Source organism: Oryctolagus cuniculus, chromosome 11, assembly GCF_964237555.1.
Source record: "Oryctolagus cuniculus chromosome 11, mOryCun1.1, whole genome shotgun sequence".
Taxonomy (NCBI): domain Eukaryota; kingdom Metazoa; phylum Chordata; class Mammalia; order Lagomorpha; family Leporidae; genus Oryctolagus; species Oryctolagus cuniculus.
The window spans coordinates 38,543,718-38,555,954 of NC_091442.1; the positions used below are offsets into that span (position 1 = coordinate 38,543,718).

Genomic DNA, 12,237 nt, shown 5'->3' on the forward strand with positions numbered 1-12,237 from the left:
CTCTGTGTACCTCTCTATCTCTGTGTGTAACAGCCTCTCAAAGAAACAAATAAATTAAAAAAAAAAAAAAAGTTTGGTTAGGGCAACCCTGTATCAAGCAAGCTATTTTCTAACAGCTCAAATGACCATTGGCATTTATTAGCAATAAAGCATTTGTTTTATTAGACATGTTATTGCACTTATTAGACTGCAGTATATTATAAACACAACATTTATATGCACTGAGAAACCAGAAAGATATGTGACTCACTTTACTGCAATTGTCACTGTACTGTGAGGATCTGGAACAAAGCACACAGTATCTCAGAAGCATGCCTGAAAAAAAGGTATGCTATCTACTAGATAAGTCCAACTCTTTGATATGTTTCAAAATTGTCTTGGCTATTCTTATACACTTGCTGTTTAATATAAATTTGAGAATTTGTTTGGTAAATGCCATGAGGAGTGTAGGGAATAGCATTATTGTAGATATGTAGGAGAACTTCAAAATACTTTTTACAGTATTTATGCTGTTTTTTTTTTTTTTGTCAGCTAAAACAACTGTGTACCTTTTCTTCTCTATTGAGTACCTGTCTTCCTCCACTCAGTTAGTCCTATGTTCTATATAAAATGGGAAATATGGGTAAAATAACACAGTCAAATTCAAAATCACCTTGAGGAAAATACAGAAACAATGACCTTACAACTATTACTTTCCTAAGAAGATACAGATGGATGTACCCACTGAATAAACACTTAGCAACATTTGGGTTGACAGACTTCATATCAGTTAGACCCAAAGCATGTGTTTAAAAAAATTATGAAAAAAGTAAATATACGATATCTTAAAGTACTTTTCTCACTTCCAAAATTATAATGAAACCTACTGATATCAAACATATCTGACTGCACTTTTGAAAGGTTTCATAAAATGGAAATAAAAAATAGGTTTATTTTGGTACACAAAAATTTGTATTTTACATGATCTTTCTGAACACCACTTGTATGTATCGATTTCAAAATATCTTGCACTGTGACAAGCATTGTGGCACAGTGGGTAAAGCTGCCACCTGCAACACCAGCATCCCATATGGGTGCCAATTCAAGTCCCGACTGCTCCACTTCCAACCCAGCTCTCCTCTAATGTACCTGTGAAAGCAGCACAGGGTGGCCCAAGTGCTTGAGCCCCTGCACCCACATGGGAGACACGAAGGAAGCTCCTGGCTTCTGACTTCGGTCTGGTCTAGCCCTGGCTGTTGCAGTCACTTGGGGAGTTAACCAATAGATGGAAAATTTCTGTCTTCCCCCCACAGCTCTTTCAAATAAATAAAATAAATATTTAAAAATAAATGTTTTGCACCAAGATAAACTTACATTTTAACTCCATTTTTTCCACAAACTTTCGGGTGCCCTCATATTAGAACTGATCTCAAGAAATCAGATTTTGAGATGAGTTGTGGCACAGGAGGTTAAGCCACTGCTTTGGACTCCCACATCAAAGTCCTGGTTTGAATCCCAGCAATTCCACTTCCAATCCAGCTTCCTGCTCATACCCCTGGGAAATCAGAGGATGATGATCCAAGTATGTGTTTCCCTGCCTCCCAGAGAGGAGACCAGATGGAGTTCTGGGCTCCTGGCTTCAGTCTGACCCAACCCTAGCTCTTGTTTCCATTTAGGGAGTAAACCAACAGATTCAAGTTCTCTCCCTCTCTCTGCTACCCTAACCTCCAAATATATAAATACTAAATCATTTTTAAAAATCAGATTTCCTACCTCTTCCTCTTGCTTTATCAAACCATATAATAATAAAAATCACTATTTCCTTGAGAAACATTTTATAATTAACCCTTTAGTACCATTATTAAACAATTGGAATGTATGTGATTAAAAGGAAACTTTGAATATATTTAGGTAACAGATTTTAAGATTTTTTTTAAGATCTCATTAATTTCTTTTTCTACGACTTCAGAAGTGTCAACGTCACAACTTTCAACACAGAACACTAACACACTATCACAGTCAGGCATGCTAAGCACAGAATAATATGAGATGGTATTAAGACATAGGTATGGCCAGCGCCGTGGCTCAATAGGCTAATCCTCCACCTAGCAGCGCCAGCACACCGGGTTCTAGTCCCGGTAGGGGCGCTGGATTCTTTCCTGGCCATGGCAGCCATTGGAGGGTGAACCAACGGCAAAAGGAAGACTTTTCTCTCTGTCTCTCTCTCTCTCTCTCACTGTCCACTCTGCCTGTCGAAAAATAAATAAATAAATAAATAAATAAATAAATAAATAAATAAAGTATTGGGGCTGGAGCTGTGGCATAGCAGGTAAAGCCACCATCTGCAGTGCCGGCATCCCATATGGGCGCCGGTTTGAGACCCGGCTGCTCCACTTCCAATCCAGCTCTCTGCTATGGCTTGGGAAAGCAGTACAAGATGTCCCAAGTCCTTGGGCTCCTGCACCCACGTGGGAGACCCAGAAGAAGCTCCTGGCTCCTGTCTTCGGATCGGTACAGCTCCAGCCATCACAGCCATCTAGGGAGTGCACCAATGGAAGGAGGACCTCTCTCTCTCTCTCTCTCTTTCTGCCTCTCTTCTCTCTGTGTAACTGTGACTTTCAAGTAAAATAAATATTTTTTAAAAAAGATATATGTATTAATATTATTAGGTATCTAGCAGAATGGTGGCTATGTTCTGCAAAGACAGGTATTTATAAAACTGCTTAAGGGTGAAATACAATTTGGGAGATTTGCTTTAAAATACTATAGGGAAAAGTCAAGATGCATGAGATACATGAAAGAAAAAACATTGTTAGCTATTGGAACTGGGAGCCAGCATTGCTGTACAGCAAGTTAAGCTGCCACTTATGATACCAGCATCACATACTAGAGTGCCAGTTTGAATCCCAGTTGCTTTACTTCCAATCCAGCTCCCTGCAAATGTGCCTAAGGATGAAGCAGAAGATGATCTAAGTCCTTGGACCCCTACCACCCACATGGGAGACCCAGATGGAATTTCTAGTTCCTGGCTTCAGCCTGGCTAGCCGCAGCTCTTAAGACCATTTGGGGAATGAATCAGCAAATGGAAGATCTCTTTCTCTCTGTCTCTTCCTCTTTGTCACTCTGCCTTTCAAATAAATCTTTTTTTTTCTTTTTTCTTTTTTTTTTTTTTTTGACAGGCAGAGTGGACAGTGAGAGAGAGAGAGACAGAGAGAAAGGTCTTCCTTTTGCCGTTGGTTCACCTTCCAATGGCCGCCGCTGCTGGCGCGCTGCAGCCAGCGCACCGCACTGATCCAATAGCAGGAGCCAGGTACTTATCCTGGTCTCCCATGGGGTGCAGGGCCCAAGCACTTGGGCCATCCTCCACTGCACTCCCGGGCCACAGCAGAGAGCTGGCCTGGAAGAGGGGCAACCGGGACAGAATCCGGCGCCCCGACCAGGACTAGAACCCGGTATGCCGGCGCCACAAGGCGGAGGATTAGCCTAGTGAGCCGCAGCACCGACCTCAAATAAATCTTTAAAAAAAAAAAATTCTCCAAATTAAATTAAAAATTACTTCATAGACTCCAGACTCCAATCATCAAGATACTTTTAAAGTTTCATAACAAGATGACTCAAATGAGCGCTTAGTAATAGTAAAAACAACTCTATAATCAACTATACAACCCAAAATTAACTCTGCTCTTCTCTGCTTTAATTCATAATATTCTATTCCCCTCTGGAATTTTATCAAGTTTTCGAAGTATTTCAAGATCAGAGAACAAGTGTGTCTTCCTCTCAAAGCCTTGCTATTACTACTGTATTCCAAAGCATCAGCTTTCTGTGGATAAAAACAGCCTTCAAATACTGCATGCACTAAATACTAAAGACCCAGTGAAAACGTGGGAAGAAGAAAGTGGTTACCAGGGAGGAATTCTGCCAGCCGAGAGCTTGCCCTTCTGCCCTTCACACAAGAGTCTGTTTGCAACCGAGACTGGGTTCTTGATTCCTGTAAAATGAAATTGGCAGAAAAAAAAGTCAGAAATGTCTTCAAGTTTCCTCAATAGTTTTGTGGTTGTTTCAGGAAATTCTTCTGTTTCAAGATATCAAATATAATAATGAAAACCCTTATTTATCATGAATAAGAGTCAAATCAAAATGATATATGAATACTTAGATGTAAGAAAGGAATAAATATAAAATATATATTCTCACATCATGTGCTACAACAGCAAAGAATGAATTTGAACTACTACATATTTAAGTTAGGTTTCTTTTTAAGAGATTTCAGAACAGAATAGAAAAAATGAAAAGAAAATCTGGCACTCTTCTACTATCAAAACTAAATAAATGTTCCAGGCATTTACTGACCACAAAGCCATGAATTTCCTTTAAAGAATAAACCTAATTATAGATAGCTTCAATTTTACCTTGGAAAGAAAAATTCATGAAGGTAGATAAGCCAAATCTTAAAAATTTTCTGAGGGAAACTGAATGGAAAGAAAGTCCTTCAAACTGTTTAAGGGTAGAAGGAAGAACTCAAGTACAAATATACTTCAAAAAGTTAATGGAAAACTGGAATTAAAACAGGTTTATTCTGGTACAAAAAAAATCTTGGAATCTATGTATAGTTTTTGCATAACGCATATTTTCCATGAAATTTTTGAAGTCCTCACAGATAAGACTGTAAACTGAAATTGTTCAGATTGTTTCCAGCAGGCAAAACAATATGTAAAAGTAAGATGATAGTGCTCACCTGGGAATAATAACAGGCTAGCACTACTGTGATAAACACCATCAAGATGATACTAACAATGGCAAATATGACCACATCATGCTGAGTGAAATAAGCCAGTCCCAGAGGGACAAATATCATATGTTCTCCCTGATTGGTGACAACTAACTGAGCACCAAAAAGGAAACCTCGTGCAGTGAAACGGACACTATGAGAAACAGGGACTTGATCAGCCCTCATCATCACTCTTGATGTACAATTTAATACTTTATCCCTTTTAGCATTTTTTTGTTCTAGTTAATACTATTGGTTGAACTCTGTAATTAACACATAATTATTCTTAGGTGTTTAAATTTAACTGAAAAGTGATCTCTGTTAAATATAAGAGTGGGAATAAGAGAGGGAGGAGATGTACAATTTGGGACATGCTCAAGCTGACATACCTCAAACAGTAGAGTTAGAAATGTGCCAGGGGATTCCAATACAATCCCATCAAGGTGGCATGTACCAATGCCATCTCACTATTCCAAGTGATCAATTTCAGTTCACAATAGATTATAATGATAGGTCTAAGAGTCAAAGGGATCACATAAACAAGACTAGTGTCTGCTAATACTGATAGAATAAAAAAGGGAGAGAACGATCCAACATGGGAAATGGGATACACAGCAGACTCATAGAATGGCAGATGTCCTAAACAGCACTCTGGCCTCAGAATCAGCCCTTAAGGCATTTGGATCTGGCTGAAGAGCCCATGAGAGTATTTTAGGCATGGAAAGCCAAGACACTCTGGCAAAAAAAAAAAAAAAAAAAAAAAAAACCTAAATGAAAGGTCTCTGCAAGTGAGATCCCAGTAGAGAGAATGGGCCATCAAAGAAGGAGGTACCTTTCTCTGAAGGGAGGAGAGAACTTCCACTTTGACTATGACCTTGTCGAAATAAGATCAAAGTCAGCAAGCTCAGGGGGCTTCCATGGCCTTGGCAACTCATGACTAGAGCCTAGGGAGATTGCTGATGCCATAAACAAGAGTGTCAAATTGTTAAGTCAACAACAGGAGTCACTGTGCACTTACTCCTCATGTAGGATCTCTGTCCTTAATGTGTAGTTCAATGTGAATTAATGCTATGACTAGTGCCCAAACAGTATTTTGCACTTTGTGTTCTGTGTGGGTGCAAACTGATGAAATCTTGACTTAATTATATACTAAATTGATCTTCTGTATATAAAGAGAATTGAAAATGAATCTTGATGTGAATGGAATGGGAGAGGGAGTAGGAGTTGGGAGGGTTGCGGGTGGGAGGGAAGTTATGGGGGGGGAGAAGCCATTGTAATGCATAAACTGTACTTTAGAAATTTATATTTACTAAATAAAAGTTTAAAAAAAAGAAAATTGAAGAGATATTCATCCAATAATACATTTTTTTTTTTATTCAAAGCTATTCTGATTAAGAGAGTGTGCTGGATGGGGCTGGTGCCGTAGAGTAGCAGGTAAAGACACTGCCTGCCATGCCAGCATCCCATATGGATGCCGGTTCAAGTTCCAGCTGCTCCACTTCCAATCTAGCTCTCTGCTATGGCTTGGAAAAGCAGTGGAATATGGCCCAAGTCCTTGGACACCTGCACCCGCGTGGGAGATCTGGAAGAAGCTTCTGACTCCTGGCTTCGGATCGGCACAGCTCCAGCCATTGCGACCATCTGGGGAGTGAACCAGCAAATGGAAGACATCTCTCTCTCTCACTCTCTCTCTCTCTGCCTCTTCCTCTCTGTAACTCTGCCCTTCAAATAAATAAATCTTTTAAAAAAAAAAAGAGAGAGAGAGAGAGAGAGAGTGTGTGTGTGTGTGTGTGTGTGTGTGCGTGTGTGTATGTTGGGGCCAGCACTGTGACGTAGTGGGTAAGGCCGCCTCCTGTAGTGCCGCATCCCATATGGGCACAGTTTCTAGTCCCAGCTGCTCCACTTCCAATCTAGCTCTCTGCTATGGCCTGGGAAAGCAGTGGAAGATGGCCCAAGTCCTTGGGCCCCTGCACCTCCATGGGAGACTCAGAGGAAGCTCCTGGCTCTTGGCTTTGGATTGGCGCAGCTCCGGCCATCACGGTCATCTGAGAAGTGAAGCAGTGGATGGGAGACCTCTCTCTCTCTCTGCCTCTGCCTCTCTAACTCTGCCTGTCAAATAAATCAATCTTTAAAAAAAAAATAAAAAAATAAAAATAAAAAAAAAAAACAGAGAGAGAGGGTGGATTGCATATAAAGTAGAAAAACCTAGCAATGAAACAGACTAAAGCTAAAGTTCAGAAACAGGCACATGTGATTTGGGGTATTTAATATATGATGTAGATAGTATTTCAAATCAGAGGGAAAAGGATAGACCATGTTAGGCAGACAGAACATGAAGTAAAAAGCAAACATGTCAGACTACATTATAACTTTACCAGCAATCAATTTATTGTTTCTCAGCTATGAATTCACCCTGTGTTGCCTGATCTGCAAAAATGGATATGGGCACTTTACATAAATTTCCTTTGACAGCTGGCACAACAGTAAGCGTCATCAGCAAAAAGCACTTGGACACACTCCAGTGGAAAACATGCCTTGCTGTTATGCTACCGGACAGCACCATTTTGCCTCCATGATCTGGCCCATGTGATACTCTCCAATGCTAAGTGTCCACAGGGTACAGATTTCTCTAGCATTTGGTCACCACATGTTTTCTCCAGCTCCTGATTCAGGCCATAAAAGCAAAGCTTAGGATCAAGAAAGGAGACCTTACCCTAGTCAGCGTCCAGTGACCAATCACTACTCCTTCTCCACCTCAAGGGCATTCAAAGCAAGTATAGCATGGGGATGGCAGTCTAGTGAGCCAAACTTTCCACAATCTCTTGACATGTGTCTACCTACCCCACAGAGGTTGCCTGCGCTTCACAGGATTGGTTTTGCTCATACCAATGACTACAGATCAGCTCTGACCTGGAGAAATCAGCAACTCTCCTGCTATACAATAGGCTGCAATCACATCTTCAATGAGGTTTGAATCCACTTTCAAGTTCGTATTTCTTTGAGCATTATCTTTCTATCCTAGGATACACTTTGAGTTCTTTTCTATCTTTACGTAGATACTCTCTCTTAACTACATGATAACACTGGTTTTTTTTTTTTTTTTTTTGAAATGGCATGTTTTATCTCTCCCAATCCCAGCAACAGCACAGAAACTCCATCATATCGATCTTAAACTGGTTTCTAGTAAACTAAGATTAGGGGCTCTTTGTAAAAGCAATGATACAAAGGGCTCTCAAATGCTGTGCCCTAACGTGTCTTCCAAACACATGGAAGTAAATAGTGCACTGGCCCAAATGTTTAAGTCAGTTTGACTTTGCAATGCAATTTGCATCCTTGAAACTGACAGTCTCAAGAAGGAAGAATGTGAAAGAGAGAAACTGACATTGCCTATTAGTTCAGCCTTTCAACATCAAACAGAGATCAAAAGAGGAATGGTTCCAACATTTCACCACATACAATTCTTCTTATGCAGTCTAGGCTAAGAATACCTGTAAATGGGTTTGCATGATAACACTTTGTATTAAACTTTCCCTTGTCTAAACTACTGTGAAGTTTCTGTCTCCTAGTGTGATACAATAACCTTGAACAATTTACTGAACTTGTTGTACATCTCCATTTCTTCATCTGTAAAGTGGGGATAAAAGAATTGATCTCATAAGGTTACTGTGATAACTAAATGATTTCATATACATAAAGCACTGCAGAATAGAACAATGTCTAGTATGGTATAGTAATCCCATAAGTGATGGTGACTATAATTGTTATTAGTATTATTAATAAATAGGTGGGGACAAAGTTTTAGTCATTTCAGAAAAAGTAATGTATTCAAATGGTAAATTTTAAAAATCATACACATATTAGAAGAAAATACAGGTGATGGTTCTTAAGAGAAAAAACTTTAAGAAAGGAAAAAAATACAGGCCAGTGTTGTGGCACAGCAAGTAAAGCCACCGCCTGCAGTGTCCGCATCCCATATGAGTGCCAGCTTGAGGCGTGGCCGTCCACTTCCGATCCAGCTCTCTGGAAAGAAGTGGAAGATGGCCCAAGTCCTTGGGCCCTGTACCTGCATGGGAGAACTGGAAGAAGCTCCTGGCTCCTGACTTCAGATTGGCCCAACTCCAGGCATTTGAGGAGTGAAACAGCAGATGAAAATCTCTCTCTCTCTACCTCTACCTCTCAAATAAAAAAAAAATAAAAATAAATTAAAAAAAAAAAAACTTTAAAAAAATGTAAAATACGGCCGGCGCCCTGGCTCACTAGGCTAATCCTCCACCTTGCGGCACCAGCACACCGGGTTCTAGTCCCGGTCGGGGCGCCGGATTCTGTCCCGGTTGCCCCTCTTCCAGGCCAGCTCTCTGCTGTGGCCAGGGAGTGCAGTGGAGGATGGCCAAGTACTTGGGCCCTGCACCCCATGGGAGACCAGAAGAAGCGCCTGTCTCCTGGCTTCGGATCAGCGTGGTGCGCCGGCCACGGCGGCCATTGGAAGGTGAACCAACGGCAAAAGGAAGACCTTTCTCTCTGGCTGTCTGTCTCTCTCTCTCTCTCTCTCTCTCTCATTGTCCACTCTGCCTGTCAAAAAAAAAATGTAAAAATACAAAAGCTACAAAAGTAAAAGTATAAGTTTGACACAGAAATCTAAATTACAATATGCTAAAAAAATTATAAACAGAGTTAAAAGACAAGCCCCAAAGAGGTTTGTCTGTAACCAACAACTATTGAATACAAACTCTTTTAAAGTTCTGTTGTTTACCTGAAACGCTTACTGAAATATATCATAAGCTACACCATAAAGCAAGTCTCAGAAGATTTCAAGGGACAGCAATCAGACAAAAGCTATGTTGTCTGACTATGGTGTAATCAAACTAGCAATCAGTAAAGAAAACTAACTGAAATGTCTCTAGACAAATAAAAAAATTTTTTGACAGGCAGAGTTAGTGAGAGAGAGAGAGAGAGAGAGAGAGAGAGAGAGAGAGAAAGGTCTCCCCTCCATTAGCTCACTCCCCAAATGGCAGCCACGGCCGGCACGCTGCACCAATCCGAAGCCAGGAGCCAGGCACCCCCTCCCGATCTCCCAGGCAGGTGCAGGGCCCAAGCACTTGGGCCATCCTCCACTGCCCTCCCGGGCCACAGCAGAGAGTTGAACTGGAAGAGGAGCAACTGGGACAGAACCAGCACCCCAACCAGGACCAGAACCTGAGGCCCCGGCGCCGCAGGTGGAGGATTAGCCAAGTGAGCCGTGGCACCAGCCTCTAGACAAATAAATTTAACAACTCACTTGAAATACACATTCCTTAAAAAATATGTAACAAAAATAAACTGTGGATAATTTTATAAATATTAAAGACATTAAATCCTATGTTTTAAATTTTTCACAAAGAAAATCCCATTAAGAATAATTAATGAAGTCTTCCAAACAGTTAAAAAGAAATCATTCCCATCATATATAAGCCATTTTCAAGAACAGAAAAAAAAATCTTCAACTCATATTACATGGCTGGTCAAAACAGAGCAGAGGAACAAACCATTACATAACCATTAACCTGATTCACCAACACAGTTCTGTGGGAAAAGGACAGTCCTTTCAGTAAGGGGCAAGAAACCCTTGGAATGTCCATATGAAGAAGAGAATAAATACTGACCTCTACCTCAAACACACAAAATTAATCTAATCCAAGTGACAAAGTTAAATATTAAGAGTAAAAACAGTAAAATTATTAAAAGATAACAACTTTGAGTAGGCAAAAACTTCCTAAAAAAAGAATTAACTGTAAAAGAAAAGGTAAATAACTTAAACTTCATTATAATTAAAAACTTCTGTCCTTCAAAGGACATCATTAATAGAGTAAAAAGTTAAGCCACAGACTGGAAGAGATGTATCTGGCAAAGAATTTATACCTAAAATACATAAGGTTCTCTAACAAATTAATAAAAAATATAATCCAATTAAGATGTCAAAGATATGAGTGTGCACTTCATAATGAGGACATCTAAATGGACAAAAAGTATATTAAAATGTTTTTCAGTCTCAATAGTTACTGCAGAAACTCAAAATAGTGAAAACCACTACAAACATATAAAGAGACTAATTTTTTTTAAACTAAGAACAATATTAAAAATTAGTGAGAGGGTAGGGAGCCAAGATGGCGGAATAGTGAGGGCGCGCACTGATAGTCCGGGAAAATTTAGTTTAATAAAAGGGGAGTTACGGTAGCCTCAGAAAAAAGAACCAGGAAAATATTGCAGAGGAAACTCTTTTGGATTGAGTGGCCGTGAATCGGAGGACCTACTGGGAGAACAAGGTCGCCCACCGTGCGGAAGCCGAGCCGCGGGACCGAGCCACGGAAGCCGAGCCGCGGGACCGAGCTGCGCAAGCCGCAGGCTCTGCGCGCCAGTGCTCGAAGGGGAGTGCGTGCCACACAGACAACAGCGGGGAGACTTGGGACGTCCAGGGCTCCGAGTCCACACATCGGCACTGGAAGGGGAGCGGACCTGCGTGGAGAGCGTGGGAGCCCACAGTTCGGGACACCAGCGGCAGACTCAACACACCAGCGCTGGAACGCGAGGTGAGCCGAACCTCAATAGCCCGAGACACCGGCAGGCAAGTGGAGAGAGGAGACTAGAGGGAACGACCCCCGGGGGGGGGGGGGGGAGTTCACCAGGCTAGCTGGAAGAGAGAGAGAGAGAGAAAAAAAAAAAGGTGACTGGTACGGACACGGGTTTCTCTCTCTCCGCTCACCTCTCAAGGGCGAGCAAGACAAAGAGCAGGCGCCATCTTGGACATACGTCATAAGCAGAGCGACCTCAGGTCTGCACCGGCCCTGAGCCTAGCAGAAAAACCTGACTCTGGGCGGGGCAAATTAACAGGAGATTAGGACCTAGTAAATTTGTGGTGCTACTGAACTGAGACTGTGAAAAAAGAGACGGTGGGGGAGAGAACTCACGGAATTCATGTGAGCACTCTCCAGAGACGCTACAATTCCGTAACTTTGGCAACCCAGTGGGAGACTGAAGGAGAATTTGAGCCCACTCTGAGGGCCGAACAGATTCTCTGTGTGGTCCTTGGGAAAGAGCTTCTGATCTTTGGCTCCTGTGGGTATATCATTTGCCTGCTAACTACCTCCAACTTCGTTCAGTTGTGCAGAATAACTTCCCTTTTGAATCAATAAAAAGAAAGAGAGAGAGAGAGAGAGAGGTTTACCATGCCTAACCTGGGAGTGTCACCTTTGGCACACCAAACAGAGCTCTCAGGCCACACCCATCTCAAGCCCTAAAGCTCCATCAAAAACAGATAGTCCACTTAATCTAGAGTCATAGTATAACAAGAAAAAGCACCACAGTGAAGAAACCAAATATCTCCAATATGCCAAATAACAAACGCAAAAACCAAGGTAATAAAAACAAGGAAGTCACCATGACGCCCTCAAATGAAAAAGACACCCCAATTCAAGATTATGAGGATGATGACATAGAAGAAATGCAAGAAGCAGATC

At 41.3% G+C, this 12,237-nt stretch overlaps 1 protein-coding gene across 26 annotated transcripts in view; it reads right to left on the bottom strand.

Annotated features, from left to right (window-relative positions):
• The window catches only part of TASP1 (taspase 1), a 504,811-nt gene that overhangs the window by 429,605 nt on the left and 62,969 nt on the right, over window positions 1–12,237 (bottom strand). For all 26 annotated transcript variants that reach the window (XR_011379999.1, XR_011380001.1, XR_011380000.1 and 23 more), the window contains one exon: window positions 3,883–3,967. Coding sequence is in view for 14 of the 26 variants with exons in the window: in XM_070052103.1 (XP_069908204.1) it covers window positions 3,883–3,967 (85 nt within the window). In the remaining 12 variants the exon portion in view is untranslated. The remainder of the gene's footprint in view (window positions 1–3,882; window positions 3,968–12,237) is intronic.